The sequence below is a fragment of the Micropterus dolomieu genome, linkage group LG09, assembly GCF_021292245.1.
Source record: "Micropterus dolomieu isolate WLL.071019.BEF.003 ecotype Adirondacks linkage group LG09, ASM2129224v1, whole genome shotgun sequence".
Classification (NCBI taxonomy): Eukaryota; Metazoa; Chordata; class Actinopteri; order Centrarchiformes; family Centrarchidae; genus Micropterus; species Micropterus dolomieu.
Genome location: NC_060158.1, coordinates 28,551,642 through 28,578,170, shown reverse-complemented (window position 1 = coordinate 28,578,170; position 26,529 = coordinate 28,551,642). Strand labels below are relative to the sequence as shown.

General features: G+C 41.8%; 1 protein-coding gene across 1 annotated transcript in view; it reads left to right on the top strand.

Annotated features, from left to right (window-relative positions):
- thsd7aa (thrombospondin, type I, domain containing 7Aa) overlaps positions 1 to 26,529 on the top strand; it is a 171,738-nt gene that overhangs the window by 109,855 nt on the left and 35,354 nt on the right. The window contains exons 10-14 of the mRNA XM_046059591.1: positions 3,639 to 3,754; positions 5,172 to 5,304; positions 6,774 to 6,877; positions 9,695 to 9,889; positions 10,187 to 10,453. Coding sequence (XP_045915547.1) covers positions 3,639 to 3,754; positions 5,172 to 5,304; positions 6,774 to 6,877; positions 9,695 to 9,889; positions 10,187 to 10,453 — 815 coding nt within the window. The remainder of the gene's footprint in view (positions 1 to 3,638; positions 3,755 to 5,171; positions 5,305 to 6,773; positions 6,878 to 9,694; positions 9,890 to 10,186; positions 10,454 to 26,529) is intronic.

Sequence of the window (26,529 nt, the reverse complement as noted above, 5' to 3'; positions counted from 1 at the left end):
GAGAGGAGGACGTCGGGGAAGTACAGGCACGGGGAACCAAGGAGACAGGGGGCCAGAGAGCAGGGGAACACAGGGGCCGAGGAGGCGTGGAGAGGCGGGGGAACAGGGAGGACGCCGTGAGGGAAGTCCAAAGAGGAGTGGGCCAGTGGGTGAGCCCAGCCGAACGGAGGACGAGGGTGAGTGTACCTGGGAGGAAAACAGACAAAGGGACAAGGTTAGGGGAGACAGCAACAAGGTACAGGGTAAACGTGAAAAAACAAGAAACATGAAAGCCTGAACGTGGGGATGGCATCGGGTGTGGAGCAACGACGATCAAGCGAGGATGGAGTGGAGAACCGGGGTTGAAATACAGGCTGGGATGAGGTTGATTACTGGCAGGTGTGGCAGGCTGACGAGGTGGATGATGGGTTGCAGGTGCAGGTAGTGGGCTGGGCTCAGGAGCAGAGGGAGAGAGAGCACACGGGGGAGAAAACACAGAGAGGCGGGCAGAGAACCGGGAACCACGGGAAAAAGCAGAAAAACTGATAAAAAGTAGAAAAAACCAGGACACTCACTCAGGATACAAAAACTGTATTCCGTTTTAGTACAGCAAATTGCCTCTGTAAAATAAAGATATCCATCAAGTTCTTCTGTTCATCAAGAAGCTCTGTGTAAATCATCTCGGTACTGGATTCCCTGTTGGTCTTTGAGGCTGTGTTCGGTCCTATTGATGCCCTTTTCACTCAGAAGCTGCCGAGCGAGGTTTCATTGCCCGCTTGCCCTGCTCCGGTTCCCTGCCCCTGGCCTGAAAACCTCCAGCACTTGAGTAAAGGTGTAAATATCGTTGTACAGTCTGTGGTAAACACTAACACTCCCCCGGTGCTCCGAGCTCCCTGTACGGGCAGAGTAAGCAATTTGACCAGTGGTTGCACAGCTAACTGAGCTAATAACAGCAGCTAGTTAGCTGTTAATTAACTTCAGCAACAAGTAAAGCTATCTGTCCATCAGGAAACTCTGTTAATGACAGAGTTGAGGTAGAGCAGCAGGACATCAGAGAGAAAACTAGAATACATTTACTCCATATTTCTAATATTTGTCCATCAACTATGATCCAGTTTCACCAAAATCACGTAATTTGCTCTAAATGGTCATCTGCCCTCTTGGCCCTGCGGCTTTAGGTCATCTTTTGGATCATCCTGGAGAAGATCTCCAGCAGACTTCTGTCCAAGTGAGGAGTAAAATTTTCATGCATGCACCTTCAGGCATGTAGTAACGCAGACTTCAGCTCTCAGAGTTGGTGTCTGCAACAGCATCCCACAAAAAACTGCCCACGCTGAAATCCACAGCTGAAGAATGATTCAGTTCCTGTTTGAATCGGAGGGCAATCAGAGTAAAGTAACTACCAGTCAGTGTTTGCTCTCCACGGCTCAGGCTGTGGAACTTCCCCGCTGGGGCCATCCTCTTGCATAGCTGTGACTGCAGAGATAAGACTCTCTCAGCTGTATTTCTTCTCTGGTTCCAATAAGTACAGTTTAATATCTGAGACAGCCAAAACACTGTAAAATGAACCCGCATCCATAATATCCCATGCACACATATTTTGGGATGACATTTTTGCTCTTGGAAACGTAGTTAGCTTGCAATACAAGCAAAGAGAGACATCTAGAGCACATCCCTGCTACTCAAAGGCAGATCTAGAAATCCAAGCTGAAGTAGCTTGTAGTTCTTCCAAGCCACTAACTATGTCACTGTCACGTCAAATGACATTGTTGGATGCGGGAAGAACTTACTTGACGAACTCCGCTTTCTCTGTCAATATAGCATGCACTCAGGAATGTATCGCTGTAATGGACTGTTTTTACCATCAAAACTGATTGAACATCCACATAAAATGTGCCGAATTGTCCATTTAAGCATCTGTTTTTCCCTTGAAGGCGTCTGCTGGGAACATGAATTATCTATTTATTTATTCAACACAACAGGAGTATTAATCTGGCAGCACAGCAGCACTAGGCAGGCAAACCCCGCCAGCCCCCATGCTGTGCATGGAAATTAATCTTGCTTTTATTCTTGCACTCATTCCTAAACCTACTGTTACATGCTGAGTAGTGAACCCGGTGCCTTGGGACACACTTTTACATCAATGGAGAGAGGGGCACCCGCTTTAACCAGCATCACCAGCCATGACTAGTGAGGACTGACACCAGTAAACAGAAAATGGCATTAGAGCGTTCAAATATATTAGCATGATAGCAAAAATTGAAGATGTATTAGGATATTATTTAGGTGCGGTGGTGTGTATATATATATATATATATATTATGGCATTTAGGAAATTATATTTATATATGTGAAATTTGTCTGTCTGAATATATGGAATGAACAGACACATATATAGGAATACAATTTCCTAAACGACATGCCATAATATATATATATATACATGTATAGCTTCTTTCTTGCAAAATTTTAATTGGTGGTTTGCCATAGGAATTCTGAGTAGAGATAATTTCCCCATTCTACAAAAACTCTCTACTTTTCTATGGAAATGGGGTTGAATTATTTAGGAAAATACGACAATTTGGGAAGCATTAAACAAGTGTATTGCAAATGTATCTTAAGTGTCCCAGACTTATTCAGTATTTATAGGTTTATAATGACATTTCTACACTGTATCTAAAATTGTACATATCCAAATTCACAAGGATCAGGGCAATGTAAAATTTCAGGAAGTTCATAAGAAAAAAAATAAATCAGACAGATCTGGATGCACTTCTTTCTATGTAGTAATGGCAGTAAAGTTGTGATGTGTTGCATCATTTTATCACTGTGACTGTGACAATGACATGTGTTATAATTACCATAAAGCAGCATTTTTGGCTTTTCTTTGTCATGCTTTCATCAGCCTCTCTTTCCTTCCACACACTCCGCAGTTGCAGCAGGTCGACAGCTTCGCCTACATATGCACTGGAAAAACTGCAGTGTTTTTCATGATGCAATGTCAAATCAAACAATCAACAACGTAAAATACTTACATTCGGGCCATTGTTGTAAATGACACCTAAACTGACTCCTATACTTCAAAATGAAGTATTGATTTTCTGATGTTAACAAGACACATAAGCACATTGGATTTTACATGAAACAAAAACCATGAGGTTAAAGTATGGACGCACAGTTTTAATTTGAAGGTATTAATATATATATATTTGATGAATCAGCAGAGCAATATCAAAGTAGAAATTATGTTTACATTTTATAGAAATGTCCAAGGGACATGGACATTTTATAAAAAGTCCATGTCCCTTGTTCTAACAACGCTGGTTAGGGAGGTGTATGTGGAAGTGAACCCAAACATAAATTTACTTGTTTCACCTTCTTTCCTCCCTCCATCCCTATCACTACACAATAAGAAAGGAGGAATGGAAGTGGAAGAATCTTCAACCACTGCACGCACACACAAAGACACACACACACGCACACACACACACACACACACACACACATGTTCACAGTCTCACAAAAAGATCCAGGCACATTGGGAGCCTCCAAGTGAACTCCCACCATGGTCCCTTTGGCTCTAATCCAGCACATCTCTATCAGATTTTCAAGGGTACTCTGTGTGTGTGCGTCTGAGCATGTCAATGATGTACTTGCAGATGTCCGGAGAGTCTGCGCCCAGACACCGTCAGGCCCTGCTTACTGCCGTGCAAGAGAGACTGTATCGTTACCCCGTACAGCGACTGGAGCCCCTGCCCATCAACATGTCAAGCAGGTAGCTCCAGCTCTTTGTTGACTTCAGCAAACTCAATGAGGCATCACAGGGTGTCACACGGGTCACAAGCAGCAGTGTTAGGAGAGGGAAATCACAAAAAGCTTTTGTATGTCTCTGTTCCTCAATTAATGATGCATACCAAATTTGCTCATCGTTAATTCAGCATGAACAGACGATGAAATCATCATGCACACAGACAGAATAACAAAAATTCCAATTATGCTCGGGCTGTGACATGTGGAATAAATGTTATGGAAATGCAGTATTCTCTAAAAAGGAAAATATCAGGGTTTCAACCAGGAAATTGGTTAGTGGAGGTGGTAAGCAAAGACTGTGACAGCATTTAATTTTTTTTTTTTCCTAGATATCACTCAGGTGTTATTTTATAAAGGGGTAGAAACTTCTAATGGTGTTAGTAGAGGCTGTTCTACACAATTAACAGGTGCCAGAAATCCAAGTGTTAGCTAATTTGGGACATATTTGCCAAGCAAATAAGAAAAACAGCCAATAGCCTCAGTGTTAGACATATGTGTGGCTGCCATTCCCTTGCATTTTGCTTTATGTATTGGCATAATTACTCCCCAGAGGCATCTGCTAAACAAATTCTTTAATCATTCGATCATAACTTCTGTTTCTGGTAGACGGGTATAGACAATGGCAATGGTTTGGTTTGGGGAACTGGGAATGTGGTCACACGGAGAGACCGATAGGGAGAATGTGACATTGATGCAGCTTGTGTCAAAAACACCCCTTATTCTTCTCTCCATAACACAGTCAAATCAAAAAGCATGGACATCATGCACATGCTCCTGCAGTCAGTCCCAAACATCACACTTCGAGTTACTTTCAGAAATGTTGGTATATGGTTGAGAGGTTGAAAAATATACTTAAAATCAATGTTTCTCAGTCACAGTTTAAATGTTAAAAAATGCTAATGAATCAACATTGTATTTGGTCATGTTTTCATGAAAAATAATCATCACAAAAATAAATTTACACAAGGCCTTTTTTTGTTGTTTGTTTCTAATACAAACATAAATGAATACAATAGGCCAAAGTTATTAGTATTATAAGTACTCAGACATTTTTCACATAAATGTGGTCACACTATTTTAAGTGCACCACATTAACCTCCCCTTGATGTGGTCACTATCAGCAGAGAATTAGCAAATAGACGATGTGAAAAATGAAATGAAGACCATCTAGGCTTCATTACATTCGTTCTACAGCGACAGATTTAATAGGCTAAGAGCACACAAAAACATCCTTTTTTCAAGTACCTTTTCAAATCTGGGACATGCTGAAACTCAAGATGAGACCACGGAAAAGGAACTGCTGCATTTTGTATTTTACATACATACTCAGTTTATTAGCTAAATGTACTAGATTTAATGTTTATATGTGTGTCTTTGCTTAGGTGGTAACACCAAGAAGAAGCAGTACAGGAAGCGTATTATCATACAGTCACCAGCCAATGGAGGACAAGACTGTCCTGAAGTGCTTGCCCAGGAGAGAGAGTGTGACGCTCCATCTGTCTGTCAAGGATACAGGTAACCGGTCCCTTTCAACATAAACACCTGTATACATTACTTATTATTATTACATCTTCCTAGTTGTAAAGTAGGAAGTAGTAAGGAGTAGTTTTGATTGGCATCATTTTTAACGGCTATGATATCCCTCAGTTGGCTAAAAGTATGGCTGAAGGTGGCAAATGGCTACAAAATCACCATCTTCTACATTTCTTTTTAATTAAACACAATAGTACTAATACAAGTGATGCAGTTACTTAAAATGTGATATCTATTTACAAGTTGTTTACATCTGGTTTAACTTGTTAGCTAACTGCTAAAGATATAGATAATATACATTTCCATTTATGTGTTGTGACCACAGGGCTAGCAGTAGAGTTCCACAGGCATGAAAAGAGTTCTCCACTAATACCGAAAAAATATATGTGATAGAGCAGCAATTTGGTGTATTATGCTAGCAGTGGCTAATGTAGCCTCAAGCACAGTCGAGGAGCAGGCTACAGAGGTCTGGTAAGCTTCATAACTCCATACCCACAGAGTTTTTTCAAATTCAAACTTGGATCAGGTGACGTCACATTTTAGAACATTTATTAGAGTCTAGACTAGTCCTCTCAAATTTGAGCTCAGTACCCAACACAATCCCAAGCAATATTTTTTATTTATTTATTTTTTATTGACTGTTAGTTTGCAAACGCAACCTATTGCCTGCACTCTATATCTTTACCTCTTCCAATGGGTACTGCTTTTGGAAATAACTTAACCTGAACCAGACCTGAGCCAGAAGTTTTCCGCAAAACCTGATACTATGGTTTGGATCGGTTTGGGTTGATGAACTCTTGAAAGCACTGTGGGTAACCATCTTGGAATGATTTGTAAAGTGTTTCCCAATCTTTCCACTGCTGTCACCAGAAGATGGACCCTTGATTTTGTCTTCCTGTCTTTTGTCTTTGTCTTGACTTAAAGTACTTGGTGGATTGCCATGATGTTTCTCAAGAAAATTCCTGGTTTCTTCAGGAAGAACCCAGATTAATTTAATTGCATCACCTTTTCTATAGTGCCATTCTCAGGTCTAAACTACTCGAAGTCTGTGAGTTTGTTCAGGCAGTCATTTGGAGTCCACCACTACACTCACATGGCTGTTAGTGTTAGCTGCTGTTCATATAGCATTTCATATGCCCTGCTACCACCCCAGCATTCACCTGTAGGCACTGAGTCTATGTTCATGCTCTATGTCATTTCTTATTCCCCCTCTCCCCACTGTTTCCTCGTGGGGAGTGAAATGATCAGATCCTAGATGCCAAATAAAAACTTTGTACATACTCTGCATTCACATAATAATCCATTTAACATGTAGTACAAGTATACGGTATGTACTTGTTGTCTGCTAGCAAGACATTTAACATTTTACATCTGGTCCAGCGATTTACACTAGCAGCCATTTACACCCCCCTGCATTTAAGTTCAAGACACCTCTGATTCTTCTTTTTCAGATGGAAAACCCACAAGTGGCGGCGATGCCAGCTGGTTCCATGGTCAGTTCGTCAGGACAGTCCCGGAGCTCAGGAAATCTGTGGGCCGGGCCTGCAGGTTCGGGGTGAGGACAGTCACACACGCAGACAAACACAAACATTGATCAGACTATTCCATCTGCGTCCTCTCTTTGCAAGAGCCTGAAACAAGGGAGTTGACATCAAAGCAGCGCCTAGGGGCTGCACACAACTTTAATAATATGGAGAGTTTAATGATATTGGCTGTAAATGATATGGGGAGAAGAGAGATAGATGAGCACTACAGAACCTCACATATCAACATTCTAACTCAATGTTGTTACACTAACAATGGAGCTGATGGAAGAACAGATTTAAATGCCAGGGTGTTATTCATGGGATGATTTATCATTAGTTGAGTTTCTTTAAAAATGGCATACAAAGCCATAACAGATCAGGCAAAACAGCCGGCACTGGCAACAAACCACCAGACTGCTACTCAAAATACTTAATTCTCATTAAATGCTGCTCTGAAATCAGCAGCACTGCTATTTTTGCCATTTGTCTCTGTTTTTCTCAGTGTATTGTGAGGAATGTGAGTAAAAGTTATAGTTGCTGGGTTAGTGTTGAAAATCACTGAAATCATTCGTTGATCAGACCATTAAAAATAAAATTGATCAAAAATAATTTTCGACATTAATCAAGTAATCTCTAGTTCCAGTGTCTCATTTTAGCATTTCTCTTTTTTCACATCATTGTTAATTAGTGCACCATTACAGTTATACTCATTACAAGTAAAATACTACAGTAAAAAGTTCCACATTCAAAATAGCAAAAGTACAGAAGTATTATGAGTAAAATTCTGGTTCTGCAGAATATCAGCCCCTGTGACTGACATATTATTAAACACGACATTATTTGATTGTTAATACTGAAACACCGCTGTTGCTGTTTGCAGTGGAGCTAGCTTTCTTTTTTTCAGTGAAAAGGCTATTTTCGTGTAACATTACAAAAATCTATGAGACTTTTGAAACATGTGTTGTCCATCACAGTGAACATGAAGTCTGCAGAAATCTTTATCAAATCTTCTTTTGTGCTGTGTGGATGTTGCAAATAATTCTGCATTTAAACAGCATTATCATGCAATAATACAATATTGACCAGTGGATGCCTGGAACTTCCAGAACTACATAAAAAACTGTATTGTATGTATTTGAAAACTGTATAACAATTAATCACTAAATTTAAAACATTTTTTTCAAATGTATCGATAACAATAATGTAAATGTCTGTCTTGTTAATCACCCCAAATATTATTTATTATGATGATATAATAATGTATTATGTGCCTACTTAACACCAGCAGGATAATCTCAGAACAAAACATGCACTGTTCCTTTAAGATGACTTGCGAATTTAGCACTAATGACTGCGGCCTGAGTGAGAATGTAGACAGACAGCTGACTTGTTATCAGTGAACACACTCAGACTCCTATAAAAGTCTCAGAGACAGAGGCCATTATCTTATTCCAATGATGGGGCATCCTTTTCCTCCATCCTGGGAGGCTCTTGGAATTATGTACCATTACCTGTAATTGTATCCTCTAAGCTGGAGAGACACAATTCAATACAAGCCTCTTACTATTCACCCACTCACTCAATGCAATGTGCAGAATTCCAGAACTATTTTTCAGCCCTTCTAGTATTTCCAATGAGTGTGTGTGTGTGTGTGTGTGTGTGTGTGGATGTGCAGTAAATGATGCGGGTATAAGAGAGGAAGACTGAGGGATACCCTGAAATAATGTTTTAATATCGGTGTTATTGTTAACATAGTGTCACCTGTGTTTTCTTTACCATGGGGCAGTTTGACTAAGGCAGCATTTGAACCATCTAATTTTTATCACACTGATAAGACTCAAGCCAAGCCAAAGTGACCTGCCACAGTACAACACCTGCTGGCCATGTAATCCATTAAAGAGCAACTCCCCGCTGACCTCTGCGGGTTGATTGGGTTAATGTCGGTTGGACTAGATGACCACATACACAACATCACAGATGGATAAGGTCGGACCACAACTTAACCATACTGGTGGAATGTAACTAAGTACATTTCTTCAAGGACTATACTTAATTACAAATTGTATGTACTTTGCTTGGACAAGTCTGTTATGTGCTATGTTATACTTCTACTCCAGTACAATTTAGAAGGGAAATACACCTTTTACTCCACTAAAGTTATTTGAGGGATTTAGTTATTACAGATTCAGATTGTATGTAGAAAACCTATGATGAACTAGTAAATAGTAGAAAATTCACATGCGGCATTTGTCTGCATTAGAAGTACTTTTACTCTGAATACCTCTACCACCACTACTATAGTGCAGTGTGAAGTGTTGCACTGTTCAGGGTGTGGTCAGAGCGTGCAGTGATTGCCAGATGGCAGTACAAGTAGGACAATTGGCCTGGATGTAGTTACTCCTTCAGTGATGAAAACAAAATAATCAGCCTGTGTCCAGTAGGTGATTGGATTGGAGCCGTCACTTCATACACACTTCAACGCTTACACAACACTATGTTGATTGGTAGCTGACAACCACAACAATTTTATGTCACAGCCAATACTTTATAAATGTCTATAAAGGAGTCATTACAACCATACTCTATGTCATTGGAATAGGTTTTCTAAAAACAACACAAGAAAGAGAAGAAGAAGGAAGAGGAGGAGCACCAACACACATCTGCAAATGAAATGTCAATTGCATACTTTTATTGTTTTGAATAATTTTAAAATTAGCATACTGCATTCTACCGTGGACACGCGGATGACTCTCATGTTCTCATCATTTACACAGAAGTGTATCCCACAAAATGCAAGAGAAGTCTCCATCCTCTCATAAAAGTCCATTCGCTCCTTTCCCCTGTAGCTGTTTCGTGCCGGAAGCAGGATGGTGGCCAGGCAGACGTCGAAGCTTGTCTTAAGTTAGCCAGCTCCATGCCACCTCTCACACAGCCCTGCCAGTTGCCCTGCCAGGAAGACTGTCAACTCAGCAGCTGGTCCAAGTTTTCCTCCTGCACAGCCGATTGCGTAGGCGTCAGGACCCGCAAGAGGATGCTAGTCGGTGAGTGACAGTCTTCAATGCATTGCTGACTTCCAGATTACATCAACCTTTAGAGTAAGATCAGTATGTGAGAAACTGATTTTGGAATTTAAGTTAACTGAGAGGGCCCCAAACTTCTATGTACTTTTCTATATTTGATTTCCTACAGTTCCTACAACTGCTCAGTCTAAGCAGGCTTCTACTGACATCCTCTTAGCAGCCTCTGTGTAACAGCTGGAGGACCCGTGTGTTGCTTAAGGGCCGGTAATCACGACAAAAAATTTTAAGCAGTTAATAATTAAAATGTTTTTTTTACAGGAAAGAGCAAAAAGCGGGACCAGTGTAAAAACCACCAGATGTATCCTGTGAGTGAGACCCAGTATTGCCCATGCAACAAATACAATGCCCAGCCTGTGGGCAACTGGTCGGACTGTGTCCTACCTGAGGGCGGCCGCATGGAGGGTCAACTGGGCATGAAGGTCCAAGGTGACATCAAGGAATGTGGCCAAGGATATCGTTACCAGGCCATGGTGTGCTACGACCAGGACAATCGCATAGTGGAGACCTCTCGCTGTAACAGCCATGGTGAGTTTCCCGTACTGAAATAACCATACTGTCTATGTAAATAACCCAGTTACCTTAACCCAAACCCTTCTTCATTTTAAGAAACACCAGCGATCACAACTAAATTGATTCACTAATTCAAGTTCAAACAAGGTAGTTTACCTCACATTGCTGACAAATCAAAAAAACATTGTCAAAAAAAAAAGATTACAAGCTACTGCACTTTACTTCAACACATCAAGCGTGTCTGTCAAAGAATGCACCAGGTGTAATTTCTCTGCCATAAATGATTGTAACAACGTACGTGTACTACTCGTCCATTATTTACACCCATGCTTGTGATGGACTGAAATTTAGCAAGGATCAGTGACCATCTGAACGCTACTGGTGAATATGAATGGGTCTAACCCAATTTTCCAATTTCTAGCAAGATTCTGTATCTTTTGGAAGAATTGAGAACATTAAGTGATATAACAACACATAACATAACTTAAACTAGGATGAAAAGCACTTGGCTCTCTGCTTGAAAGTCTCAAGTGCTTTCACCCTGAATCACTAAAAGTCTGCCCAGTTGCACCACATCACCGTGATGTCACAGTGTACTGCCACACCCTGCAGTATATCTGTACTAGTGTTGTAGTCAAGACCACCCAAACCGAGACCAAGTCAAGACCAAGACCAGAGTTTATCGAGACCGAGACAAGACCAAGACTTTTAGGGGCTGAGACCAAGTCGAGACCAAGAACACTTCCCCACATTACATAACGCATAATAAAATGTGGAACGAGATCATAGATACTTCTCAGACTGATCTGAAAGATCCACATTCCCATTAAAACACCCACATACAAACACTAAGAGCTGAAATCAACATAAGCATCTTTATTCAGCCGTCCTTTTCCATGCTTACCTTCACGGGTAGAGGTGACAGTTGTTAACGGGAACAAAACATTTTTAATTAGGGTAATTGGTTGCATTTGAAACAATATGTTTTACATCCAATCAAGGTTAGGATGTTAACAAAAAAAAATCAGACAGTACACAAGCAATTTATTTACATTCCCAAAGTTATGGTCTTGATTGGTCTTGAAATAAAATCCAGAGTCCTCAATGTCCGAAACGGAGACAAGACACACCATGCGATCGAGTCCGACACAAGATCAAGAACATCAAGACCGGTCTTGAGTAATACAGCACTAATCTGTACATCACTGTAAGGTTAGAAGTCAAACCACTGTAAAAACTCAAAAACACAGTTTTTAGGGGCGTTAAGTAAGTCTTTAAGTAAATAAAGAACTCCCCAGTGCCATGTATTTTGCCATACTGAAGGTCAGAAAGGATGCACCTGTTGTGTTGTCTTTTTAGAGGAAGTTTTGGAATGGGACAGCCTTGTTGCTCTTGACAACAGGTTGTAATGAGATATGGTGTAAAAATGAGAGCATTTGTTTGTTCAAATGTCTAAAACAACCTATGTTTAATCAACAATTCAACAATTTTCTGACTTGTAGTTGTAAGAGTAATGGCTATTCTTAATGCAAAGGAGGAAATAGCTTGACATTGTTGTCGTATGGGGAGGAGAATGGGTTTGGTGGTTGGGCCTTCAAATTTAAAGACTTTGACATCACCTTGGTTCCTTTCAACAGTGATTTATTTAACCACGATCACAATCTTGACATAAACTTAAACAGTTTTAGTTCACCTTAGACAGATCAGAAAATTATCATTTGTATCTTTTTTGTGAGAGTCATATGGGTTGTTTTGGAATGCAGACAGACAACCTGTTTTTCTCACAGTTTGCCGCGTGTACGAACAGGTTGATGACCCAAACACAGGACACTGGAGCAGAGCAGGTTCAGTTGAGGGATTTATTAGACAAGAGCGAGCACACTTACAAGCAGCAGCTGAGTCCAAAACAAAGTCCAAAGTAAGCACGGTGAAACACAGATCCAAAAACAGACAGCAAGGTACAGCAGAAACACAAGGCAGGAACAAACACACTCAACACACGCAACAGAGCAACAACAAGCTACAATAATCTGACAAAGACTGAACAGAATACAGGCACTAAATACTAATACAAACGAGCAGGGCGGTAACACAAAACAGGTGGATCACATCCAGGTTCAAAACTGAACAGGAAGCAAAACTAGACACAGACAGCAAAGACAGACAATGTCAGAATAAAACAGGAAACAAGGCAAGACATAGATACATGGAGTGAACAGACAGGGCGCACTTAGACAAGCTATAACTTGATGCGAGACGACCGCCTGAACATACCAAGACTAAAATGCAGAACTAGATGAGGACACGGACAAAACAGACTGACCAGTGGACCAGTATGGACGAAACAGAACACAGAATACGCATGAAACCTAAACGGGAAACAACAAACTAGTAACTAGGATCTGAGACGTAGATAAAACACAGAACCAGGACTACACACTAAGACATCAACTAGGACATGAGAGGGGATGAGCAGGACCAGTTAAAACAGAACATCACAAGAATAAACAAGGCAGAACAGTAGAAACACAAGACATGGAACCAAAAAACCCCAAACCATGACAATTTGAAAAGATATGAAGACTGTTGGATGTAACTCATCTTAAATTGTGGGCTTCAAAGTCACGCTGGAGGCTGCATGCAACAAAGAATGACTTTTGTGTATTAACTCACTAAATTAGGCATATTAGCCAACAATTGCTCTTCAACAAGCAATCCTTTCCAAATATTCGTCCTTTTATCCCTACGTCCACTGTAAATTTGATAATCAATCAGGGGAACTTGGGGATGTATTTTCAGCCAGCAGCCCAAATGTGTCAGGCCACATTGCAGTGAGCTGTATTAACATTTGGCCGTATATTCCAGCAAAGGGAGAAAAGGGAATTAAGAATCATAGTGCTGCCAAATTCTGCATCTTAACCCGGGGAAAATACAGAACACATCAAAGCACTCGGGGGGAATGAGCGTGTCTGTGTTTGCTCATTGAGAAACCCGTCTCGCTATGAGTCAAAGCTTTCCTCCCCGCATGGGGTTGCTTGATGGTAACTGGCTATAACTGTAAAAAGATACTGGACTCGGAGTCGGTACTGCTGCTTGCTTTCTTTCTGATTTAGGGGTATTTGATTGGCTCTCTTATGCCAGAGAATATTTTGGGAGTAACATGGTAATTTCTTGCTCCTTCCTGCTGATATTTGTATTCTGGCACTGAACAGTCACCTATTAATGAAATTTTCTTTGTTTTTTGGGGGAGTGTTTTCATGTCACTGAGTGTTTTCTTCCCTGGACCTTTTCCTGATGTCCTTTGGTCAACCTTTAGAGAACAGCTGTACATTTTAGTTTTCATTTAAAGCTGGACTTATGGACACACACAGCTTGTTGGTAGATAGTTATAATCATAGGTACATCCTCATTGGAAAGAATCAGGGTCATGGATGGATGGATGGAGGAGCACAGTGATGAACCGGTGTCAGGGAGCTAGTGGAGGGAAGACAGGAGGGAAGCAGGGGAGTTGAGACTCTGGGTAAGGGAGCTGTCTCTTCACATACTACGATTGGATTAATGATATAGCCTTACGGAGACCTTTGATTAGCATGCTGATGTGTGAGTGGAACAAGTTTTATGAAGAAGTTAATTCCACTAATAGAGACCTGTATGGTGGAAGATTGAATCTTGAGAATGGAATGGGTGAATGTGTTGAAGCTGGAGATTGTCAGGACATCGAATGAAGGGAATGAAATACTATGAGAGGCATGGAAAGCTTTGAAGCCATTTCATACAGTCATATATGAGGAGTTGTTGAGGATTACATCTTGTGTTGTAGATGGTGTCTGAAAACGGTGGGACTGGAGTCAAAAGAGGGTCAAAGGCTGGTGTCAGTTGTCTCGGGAAGCAAGATAGTGGGTCAGTGATATGGGAGGTTTGAATGGCAGGGATGCTTGGAGGGAGATAGAGTCAAGGATGATGCCAAGACATTGCAGGGATGCGCTAAGATGGTGGCATGATGGTGAGAAAGTCCCCTAGAAGATTGATGACATACAAGAGTTTGTAGTTATTTGTTAGGATTCAGCTGAGTATTTTAGATAAAGAGTAAAATATTTTCAGCATGCACTTGCACCCAGAAGTCAGATGCACTGTGAAATAGTATGCACCCTTCCAGAGGACACTGCAAAGGTTTCTTTCTTTCTCAAAGGCGGATGAGGGAGATGGTTTGACCGATTGTTTTATACTGCGTAGAGGAGTCTGGACTGGGAATTAAGCTGTTGATGTTTGGGGCAACGGAGCCATGATGAGATGAATATTTTCTTGTAGCTACGCCAAATGGATTGATTCTGGATGTGGGGAAGGGTGGACTGGAAAATGGTCTGATGAAAACTTCTTTATCCAGGAGTTTGTCGACTGTGTTGGGCTCAGAAATGGCTGCCTGCAAATTGTGGCATGTGTAGGAGGAATCGGGCATAACCTGCAAAACTGGGTGGAAGCAGATTGGATCAAATGAATGGCTGGCGAAAAAATCCAAGGTCATGCATACAGACAGACAGAAAGAGACTCCTTACATTTTAATTAGATTGCTGCTACTCCAATGGTTGGCCAGCAAACTGTGCAGTAGCTCACTGCCATCGCTGTGTGAGTTTGTGCGCGAATGGGTGAAGCGGAGATAATAATAATAATAATAATAATCTTTATTTGTAGAGCAACAAGTGTAAAGACAATAATACCCAAGAGACAATAATACAAAAACAATACAAGATAAAAGCATGAAAACATTGAAAAGACTAAAATACACGTTTAAGATAAATATAAAATTAGTAAAATACAGTAAAATAAAAGGGATAAAATAAAGTCAAATAAGATCGGGAAAGGCTCTGCTATAAAAGTATGTTTTAAGAAGGGACTTAAAAGAGTTCACTGACTCAGCTGACCTGATTTCCTTAGGCAGCCTCGGGGCCCTGATAGCAAACGCTCTGTCCCCTTTAGTTTTCAGTCGAGACTCTGGAACAGACAGTAGACCTCTGCCCGAGGATCTCAAGGTACGTGCTGGTGTGTATGGGACTAAAAGTTCAGAAATATAACAAGGCGAGAAGCCATGAAGAGCTTTAAAAGTGATCAATAGAATTTTAAAGTCAATTCTAAAACATACTGGGAGCCAGTGTAATGAAGCTAAAATAGGAGTAATGTGGTCATATTTCTTTGTTCTGGTTAAAAGCCTGGCAGCTGAGTTCTGGACAGTCTGGAGTCGATCAATAGATTTTTGGGTTAAACAGGTGAAAAGGCTGTTGCAATAATCCAGACGTGATGAGATGAAGGCGTGTAAAATGGTCTCGGTGTCCTTAAAAGTTAACATAGATCGAATTTTTGCTATATTTCTAAGTTGATAAAAACATGATTGAACAAGCTTTGTGGTGTGCTGCTCGAAATTTAAATTACTATCAAACCAAACACCAAGGTTCTTTGCCACAGGCTTAATGTGATTTACTAGGGAGCCAGCAGATGGCAGTATTTGATTTGCCATCTGCTGGGTCCCAATGACCAGGATTTCTGTTTTGTCTGAGTTCAGTTGGAGGAAATTATTTGACATCCATTTTTTAACTTCACAAAGGCAGTTGGTGTTGGAATCAGACAGGTGTTTGCTTTGGCTCTGAAAGAATGTGCAAAACTTTGAAACACTTTGTTCATTAAAGAAGCGAGAACACACGGAGCATGGTGAGGCGGCATGAGTAACAGGCGAATCGCAGCTAAAAACAATACATCTGTGGTCAGATATGGTCGTGTCCACTAATTCCACAGAGGAAATGCAGTCCAGTGTATGACCACGGTTATGGGTTTGCCCTTTGATATGTTGTTTGAAGTTAAAAGAAGTGGCCATATTTAAAAAATCAGTTGCATTAACATTGGTGGGGTCATCAACATGAATTAAAATCGCCACAAAGAACAATTCTGTCATAATTTAAAACCAAAGTAGATAAAAATTCAGGAAGTTCTGATAAAAATCCTCCAGGCGGTTTTGGGGGGCGATAAATTATAACAAATATGATAGGTTGCAGCCCTCCAACTTTAAGAGTGAGAACTTCAAAGGAGTTAAATTCATCACAGCGTACTTGATGACATTTTAAATATTTCCTATACACGCTCACTAGCCCACCACCACGACTACTGACCCTCGGTTGACTAAAACAATCATATTGAGGTGGACACAGTTCAGCTAGCTGGCTATAGTCATTCATTTGCAACCATATAAACATAAAATCTAGATTTGCAGACAAGATAAAATCATTTAAGATAAAAGTCTTACTTGACAGAGATCTCACATTGAAGAGAGCCATTGTAAATGTGTTTGTTCTAGGTGCTGGAGTTGGTGCAGTTGTCCTAATCCTTAAGACATTACTATTATTTCTGTGTGGGATGTGCACATTTCGGCAGACGGCTTTGCATGCCAGCAGGTGGAAACAGTTGTTTGTGGCAATGAGGCAGAGATCTTTTCAGTGAGCGGTTGTGTGTCCAGGTGTGCTGCATGAATGATTAGTCATTCACGTAAGTCATGTGTTGACATGTCATGTGTGAATGTAGTTTCCGTTTGAGCACTTAGGCTCAGTGTATGAATGTGTATGACTGGTGAATGCAGATGTAGTGTAAAAGCGCTTTGAGTGGTCGAAAAGACTAGAAAGGCACTATACAAATACGGAGCATTTACATTTACATTTGACCGCACCACATGCTGGATGTGAGCAGCTAACATTTCTGAGCCCTTTTTGTTTGGGTGAAGTCCGTCTGTCTTAAAAAGAGACATTCTTTGCCAGAAAATATTAAAATTATCCACATAACACACGGCAGCCCTGCAGGCGGACTGGAGCCAGTCGTGGAGGCCAAGGAGTCTACTGAAGCGGCCAGCACCGTGACCAACTGTGGGAATGGGACCAGAGATAAAAACGGACTTTCCACATTGCTTTAAAAAGTTAAAAAGACGGTTAAAATCTGATTTTGTCAGCTCAGACTGCTGAAGAGCTGTGTCATTTGTTCCGACATGGACTATCACTCTTGTGATCGAGGACGGGAGCGATGGCATTAGGTCCTGGAGTTGTTTTTAAATGTCAGCCGTGGTGGCACCGGGGAAGCAGTGAGTGGTAGCGTTATAGAAACGGATGTTTGTGGTTATATAGTCACCAATTATTAGTGTGGTTGGGGAGAAAAGAGAACGAGGAGATGCCGGTTGTGGGGTTCCAGAGCAGGACTGAGCAGAATCTGCTTCAACACTGCGTGCGGACTGAGGATGGAGTGTGAGCTGCCGAGTGTTGTGTTGGAGTAGCAGTAACATACCTGAGAGAAGGGCTACCCAACGGTGCAGGGTAGAGACGGCCTCTGGAGCGTCTGAGCACAGCGGGAAGCGGAGGTTTTTGACCGGGATGACGGCCGCCGATCAAGCCCAGTGGCAGACCGGTGGCCCAGCGCAGGAGATGTAGCCAGTGAAGGAGATGCAACAGTGTCGGCAGGCACTGTCCGCCGAAAGAGATCCGTATCAGGGAGACTTGAAGCCGCAGAGACTTGGACCGGAGTATCGTCAGACAGGGCTGCATAGTGGTTGGAGAGGCCGATGTCCGGAGGAGAGGCAGCCCCATCCGTGCCTCTCTTGCTGCCACGGACCACCACCTCAGCCCAGGTTGACTGATGCTTTGGAGTCGAGCAGGAGGAAAGCCTGGGAAGGCTAGAGGGGTCCCATAGCACGGTGTCCTGGATGTTAGTGGTTGCGAGAGAAACAATCTGTTTGGCTTGTACTGAAGCCACATCCATAAGGCCAGTCAGCAGGGAATCTTTCTCTTTGAGTTCCTCTGAAAGTCGTCGGATGTCTTCCATAGGGTCAGCAATCTTCTTGTTCGCTTTCTTAAGGAGTGTGCAGTCCTCATGGGGCAGAGTTATCTCGGCTAGCATAGCCGCCAGAGCTTTGTTGTGGTCAGTAGTGTTGATCGCGTTTTTACGGTCATCTAGCTTAAAATCCATGTCAGATGACTAAAATCCTTAACCCACGTAAAACTCAAGTTAAAAACTCAAGTTAAATAAAAAGGATATAAAAAATTTTAACGAAAAAGACTGGATTAAAACTGGATAAGAGTCCGGTTTAAGACGGAGCTTCCGACAGGTAGCTACAGACGCCAACGCATGCGCAGAGTGCAGATTACGTCAGCAAGAACTTCTGGATGGATCTGTGTGTGGAGTAGGCCTACACTACATCTCTCTCTGTCTGTTCCTCTGCACCTGTCAGTAGACCCTACAGGGATCAATCATCGATGGCATTGGTCTCTTGGACAAGTAAAAAATATTATGTGTTCAGTGCAGCCTAAGAATCACCATTTAAAATAGGCTTGCAATACCTTTTAAAATGATCTTGTACAGGAAAACAAAGCAAAAAAAAAAAGACAACTGTGCAAATGTGAAATGACCATTGAAAGTAGATGTCTTTTTTCAGAACAAATTCAGAATAACTGTATTGCTGAGATGTCCTAATCTGTAATGACCACACATTATGTGATCTACATTGTGGCTATGGCAAAATTAATCTTACACTCAGCCGGCCCTCTGCTGTCTTGCCCATCTGTGAGGCCCTCCACCTGGACAGGACAATCAGCTGTGGTGTCAAGCTCACTGTTGAATTGGTTGACGATGGAACTCATCAAACACCTGCAGACATACAAACACATAAATGTATGTAGATTAATGTTGTTACCACTAAGGGATTTTTCTTTTAATAAGGAAGCATCCTAGTAAGTTCAAATGATGCCCGTATGTTCCTTTAAATACCATAACTCAAGTCTTTCAAATCTATGTAGTATAAAATGCATCAAGTCTACATAATCTTGAATAATTCAAATGAAATATACTAACTCTTATGCAGAGATGTGCAAATTGGACAGCTGTAGTGTCACTCAATACTTCATCCTGCAGGAGCTGATAAAACACAGGGAAAGGCCTACATGGCAGCGGGTCGAGCTGGTGCAAGCCTGCACACTATGGCCATCTTGCAGGCATACCAGGCCTCAAGACTATGACCTAGGGGGAGGTCCCTCTGAGGAGGACCTGACTGAGCTCCGTAGAGCTACGGACTTAAACGCTCCGTGTTACCAAGCATTGGCTGCTCCATGGCAGCATTGGTGGCTACGGAGCGCCATCTGTGGCTCAACCTCTCGGGCATCCAGGGGAAGGAGAAGGCTTTTCTCCTGGATGTGCCCCTCTCTCCTACTGGCCTGTTTGGTGAGGCGGTGGATGCTGTCATCAGCAGGTTTCAGCACGCTGAAACGCAGGGAGAGGCGTTTGAGCAATATCTCCCGGCTGAAGAGAGATGAGCTCAGCCCTCGTCTAGCTCCTACCGCCGGAGCCAGAAGCGAAGTGTCGCTTCCCGTAGTCCCCCTCAACAAAACCGGGACACGAGGCGGCGCTCTCACCCACAGCCCCCCGAGAGGCTGACAGAGGTCCCCTCCCTTGTGGCGGCTCAGGCAACAGGCACTGTTTTCCCGCCGTCTTGGCGCTCGGGACACGCTAACTGCCAGCGAGCTCTGACCAGTCTGCCCGCCTCGAGGGGCTGCAGCTGGAAAACGAGGGCAGGTACCTTTATTCCCTGTCAGTATGGAGGAAGCCGTGGTTCCTGTCCCAAGGTCCGGTGTAGTGTCATGTCGCCGGACAATTATTTCGACAGACCTCACTTGCGGGGTGGGGCGCGGTCATGGACGGCCGCTTTGCGAGAGGCTCCTGGCAGGAGCATCATTTCTCTTGGCACATAAATTGCCTGGAAATGTTGGCGGTTTTCAGAGCTCTGAAGAGTTTTCTGGACCGACAACACGGTGGTGGTGGCCTATTTGAATCACCAGGGGGGTTTGCGCTCGCGCCCATTATGCAAACTAGTACATCAGATCCTCCTGTGGTCCCGGCAGAGACTGCTGTCCCTCAGAGCGACATACATCCCTGGGACCCAGAATCAGGGAGCAGACCTGCTGTTGAGACAGGGGCTGAGGCCCGGGGAATGAAGACTCCACCCCCAGGTGGTGGAGTTATTATGCGAAAGGTCGGCCCCATAGAATTTTAGGACTGTTTCTCTGCTGGCCTTTCCCCATCCACACTCAAGGTGTATGTGGCTGTCATGGCGGCGTTCCACGCCCCTCTGAGGGATGGGCCTCTGGGGAGGCTTCCACTGGTCGTGCGCTTCCTTCGTGGAGCCCGGAGGATGAGACCCGTGACTCGTTCCAGGGTTCCCACTTGGGACCTGGCGGTGGTTCTCGAAGCACTGGCTGAGGCCCCCTTCGAAGCCCTGGAGTCGGCTGAGGCCAAGCACCTGACCCTTAAGATGGCCTTTCTCCTCGCTATCACCTCTCTGAGGAGGGTGGGGGATCTCCAGGCACTTTCAGTTTCTCCTCAATGCCTGGAGTTTGCCCCGGGGAGGGTCAGAGCCATCCTGCACCCCTGTCCGGGCTATGTCCCTAAGGTTCCGTCCAGGTTGGCAGGGTCTACGGTGCTGCAGGCATTTCATCCCCCACCTCATGTGACGGCGGAGGACGGGAGACTTCATCTGCTCTGCCCTGTCAGAGCACTGAGTATTTACACTCTGAGGTCCTCCCGGTGGAGGAAAGCAGACCAGTTGCTGGTGTGTTTTGGGTCCCCCAAGGCTGGGCTCCCCGCTTCTAAACACACAATCAGCAACTGGATTGTTCAGACTATTTCCCTGGCCTATCGGGTGCGCGGGTTACCTTCACCTATGGCCGTAAGGGCGCACTCTACTCGAGGCATGGCAGCCTCTAGGGCCCTCCTCGTAGGGGCTTCGCTCCAGGATTTGTGTCCTTTTCAGATCAGGCTGTTCATCCACCTGTCCATCGAGCAAGACATGAACCACTCCGAGTAGCACTCTGAAAATGGCCGACCTGCTGATGAGGCTCCCTGGTGGCCATGAAGAGAAGCCACTAAGTAAGTTGTCCACTTTTGATGCACGAATTTCTCTAATAGAATTAATGCACAAGGAGTTCCAGGCATTACGGGACAGCCTGGAATTCAGCCAGAAAATCATGGAAAAATTTTCTGAAGACAATCAATCTCTGCACCCTCTCTACACAAGTAACAGCTATCATGGCCGAAAATAAACAGTTAAAAGAATCCATTCTTGACCTACAGTCTCGTCGCATGAGAGATAATCTTGTGTTTTTTGGCCTACCCGAACAAACACCCGACAACCTGTAAAATTCAATAATGGATCTACTTGTACTAATCTCAAGATAAGATGGTGCCTGACCATTAAGAGCTTTGCAGGTAAGAAGAATGATTTTAAATTCTATTCTGGATTTTGCTGGAAGCCAATGCAGAGAAGCTAAAACAGGAGAAATATGATCTCTTTTCCTGGTTCCTGTCAGAACATGTGCTGCAGCATTCTGGATCAGCTGAAGAGTCTTAATGGACTTTTTCGAGCAGCCTGATAATAGGGAATTGCAGTAATCCAGCCTAGAAGTAACAAATGCATGGACTAGTTTTTCTGCATAATTTTTAGATAGGATGTTCCTGATTTTTTCTGATCAAAGATAACTTCAAGATTCCTCACAGTGGTGCTAGAGGCCAGGGCGATGCCATCAAGGGAAACTATATCTTTAGATAATGCATCACAGCATGGAGGACTCATCGTTAACATGTACAAACTGAAATCAATCTGATAAATAGGACTTAAACCAGCTTAGAGCGGTTCCTTTAATGCCAATGAAATGTTGCAGTCTCTGCAATAGGATCTGATGGTCAGTGGTATCAAATGCAGCACTAAGATCTAATAAAACCAGTACAGAGACAAGTCCTTTGTCTGATGCAATAAGGTCGTTAGTAATTTTCACCAGTGCTGTCTCTGTGCTATGATGAGCTCTGAATCCTGACTGAAAATCCTCAAATAAACTATTGCTCTGTAGAAAGTCACACAGCTGTTTAGCAACTGCTTTCTCCGGAACCTTAGAGAGAAATGGAAGGTTAGATATAGGTCTATAGTTGGCTAAAACATCTGGATCAAGTTTGGGCTTTTTCAGAAGAGGTTCAATTACAGCTACTTTAAAGTACTGTGGTACATAGATTGTTGATAAAGATAGATTGATCATATCTAGTATAGAAGTGCTGACAAAGGGTAAAACTTCTTTAAGTAGCCTAGTCGGGATGGGGTCTAAGAGGCAGGTTGATGGTTTAGATGAAGAAATTATTGAAGATAGTTGGTAAAGATTGAGGGAAGCAAAGCAGTCTAAACATATATCTGGTTTTACAGCTGTTTCTAGGGTTCCTGAGTTTAGAGATAAGTCGGTGCCAGTTGAGGGCAGGTCATAGTGAATTTTGTTTCTAATAGTTATAATTTTATAATTAAAGAAGTTCATGAAGTCGTAACTACTGAGAGCTATGGGAATACTTGGCTCAATAGAGCTGTGACTCTCTGTCTGGGTTGTTCCTATTTTCTTCTATTAATGAGTATAACTTGAATAAGTAAACTTCTCTCTTTTACCAATTTGGTCAGTAAGGAAACTTTTTTTAATTATTGTTGAATACAACAAACAACACAAACTGTCATTTGAAAGCATCACTCTCACGCTGGGCTCTAGTAGCAACATTACTGTTCTCTGTGACTTTTTGAAAGCTGCTGCACAAAAAAAATGTGTTGGATTGATATGATGGAAAACAGTGATCGACTTGCGAGTGATGTGACTTACAAATAAAATGTATGCAGTATACATGCAGATATGAGTTACATCATTTCAATTTCTCTTAAGCATTTAGCCTAATAAATCCATAGACACCATGATCCTGTTCTGGGTTATTCAATAACAAATTCACAATCAGAATCAATAAATCTAAATGCAGATTATAAGCATTTTGCCAGTAGAAATCAGCAGGACATAAAGTAACCTATAATTATTCATGTGCTGACTTGTGTAACAGGTAACAGCTAGAGAATCATGCTGCTCTGCACTGAGAACAGTGAGACTTTATTAGTACCACCATGCACATGTGTGCAGACACTAACTCCATCAAAAGGCTCTACAGCTGTTACAGCTGTCATCAGAAACGGACGTCGCTTCACGTGATGCTTCGAAGGAAAGGATGTTTCATGTCTCTAAAAACATATTTCCTTGTTTCTTTTCTCCTCGCTTGGTTTCCTTGAATCCCCGGTGGTCTGGACTAAGATGCAAGGAAAAGACGCAAGTGAGGGAAACGTGGATGCAATCAAGAGACCCGAAGCTAAATGTAGAAGAGATGAAGTGGCTTTTTCAAGATTAAGGCTTGGACATACTGGGTTAAAATCAACGCTTTATTTAATGGCAAAATGGTTGTCTGATAAATGTGAGGTTTGTAATGTTCCTGAAAATGTCGAGCATGTCATCATGAAGTGTAATAAATATAATTCTGAGAGAAACATCTTACGTGACAAGATATATGAATTAGGACGGGGATGGAATTTAGAAGGGATTTTAGGGATGAGTGAGGAAACAAGGGAGTGCTTTAAAGCTCTATTTAATTTTCTCAAATCTACAGGATTAGATCATAACATATAGAATTTTTTTTTGTTTGTTTAATTTAATTTTGTTTGTTTTGTTTTGTTGAGTTTTGTTTTCTATTTATTTATTTACCTTTTGGTTCACTGAACCTGTAACCTGAAGTACTAAAACCTTGATAATACACACTCCGGTACAGTATGTGGTGGTATGCACCTGAACAAGTTGGTTGCGACCCGCCATAAAACCCAGAGAAGAAGAAAAGGAGAAGAAGAAGAAGAAGCAGCAGCTGGCGAAAGTCAGCCGACTATGATGGTGGTGAAAAATTTGTTTGTTTTGTTTATGGTTGAAGTGGTAAATTGCTCTGCGCAAACAGAGAAGAAAACAGAAAAAATTTAAATAATAGTTAAAGCAGCAGAAAAGTACTTGGAAATCAAGGGGTTAGTGTGGGAGGAGGTTGAGGAACAATTAAGTGGAGGAACACCAAGCTCACAAGCACTGTCATGGGGTGGTGGATCTTCATGATCCTGACTATACTGCAATGGAATGCAAGAAGTCTAATTGCTAATGGACAGGAATTTAAGCATTTTATCTCAAACCTCCAAGATAAACCCAATAATATATGCATACAGGAAACATGGCTAAAACCACAATGGGACTTTGTAATTCAGGGTTACACAGCAATTAGGAAAAGGTGGTGGGGTAGCAACGTTTGTGCTAAATGGGACAAGGTTTAGTTTGATGAGTGTAGGAAAAGAGCATGAAGCAATAGTAGTCAAAAGCTGGACAGGAAGAGATGAACTAACAATAATTAATTATTATAACCCTTGCAAAAGATTAAATATAGACACATTGAATACTGTGGGTGGGCAAACACGGGATAAAGTGGTAATCATAGAGGAATTAATTGTGGATAGGGGATTAGTTTGCATGAATGATGGAAGTGGCACCAGATATAACAGTGTTCAAAATACAGAAAGTGCAATTGACTTAACATTAGTATCGCAGGGAGTAGCAGGCATTACCACATGGGAGGTGTTAAATACATCATCAGGAGGTAGTGATCACTACCCTATAATAGTTAAGATCGGAGTAGAGATACATCATGAGGAAAACTCAAGAATAAAAAGGTGGAAACTAGATGGAGCAGATTGGGACACATTTCAAAAATTATGTAAAAATAAGTGTGAGAGTTTAATCAGAGAAGATTTATCAGATGGGGACCAATGTAATTAAAAGTTGGTGGGATTCATTATAAATGCAGCAGAGGAAACGATACCAAGAAGTACAGGGAGCAGAGTGAAAAAGAACGTACCATGGTGGGATGTAAATTGTAGCAAAGCTATTAAAAGAAGAAACAAGGCATTTAGGCAGTAAAAAAAACATCATTCACTAGAGACATTAATTAATTACAAAAGATCACAGGCCATAGTCCGGAAGACTATAAGAGCAACAAAACGTGCATACTGGAGGGATTACTGCAATAAAATTGGAAGAGAGACATCATTGGCTGATAAATGGGGAATGGTTAGAAAAATGAGTGGAATCAGAAGGAGTTATATAATACCAGTCTTAATAAGTGGCAATCAGTAATGTAGAGAAGGTAGAAATGTTGGCAGAAATATTAGTTAAAGTACACAGTTCAGATAATTTATTAGTCGAAGCCAGAAAGTGCAGAGATAACACTCTTGCCATGAACCCAGGTGTCAATATACAGAAGAGCACAACAACTGATGATTTAGATGTACCATTTAGCTTATTTGAGTTAAGGAGGGCTATCTCAAAGACAAGACAATCATCTCCAGGGAAGGACAACATATGTTATAGCATGTTAGCTCACTTGGAAGATAGTGCACTTACTGTAGTTTTAAGATTATTTAACCGGATTTGGGAAACAGGCAAAATACCAATAGCATGGAAACAATCAATCATAGTACCAATAGTAAAACCTGGGAAAGATCCATCAGACCCCTCAAGTTATAGACCAATAGCACTCACATCACATTTGGGGAAAACCATGGAGCATTTGATAACAGACAGATTAACATTCTTTCTAGAAAGCAGAGATCTGTACTCACCATACCAAAGTGGGTTTCGGAAAGGGAGAAATACAATGGACTCTATTTTATGTTTGGAATCTGAAATCAAAAAAGCTCAGACAAATGGGGAGATTGTGGTAGCTGTCTTTTTTGATATGAAAAAGCATACGATATGTTATGGAAGGAAGGGTTAGATGCTGGCTGCCAACCGCCAATCAAATCAAATCAAAAGAAGAAGAAGAAGTTTTTTTTTTATTTTTATTTTTTTTTTTATTATTGGACTTTTTCTTATTACAATAAACAATAAGGGAGTCTGACAAAAAAGAAAAATATGACATCCTCAAAATGTACAAAATAAATCTTATTGTATTATAAACTAAGAGTCACACCTCTTGCAAATCATCTGAAAAGACATTTTCTATACTGTTCACATGACAAGGGAGAACAACTTATACTAAAAGAGCTCAAAACAATAAAAGTAAACTAAAACAAAATAATAACATAGACAAACCAAACAGAGGGACTCAGCTCAACTGAAGTGATATTAAACGATTATACAGTTTTTTAGCCTGGG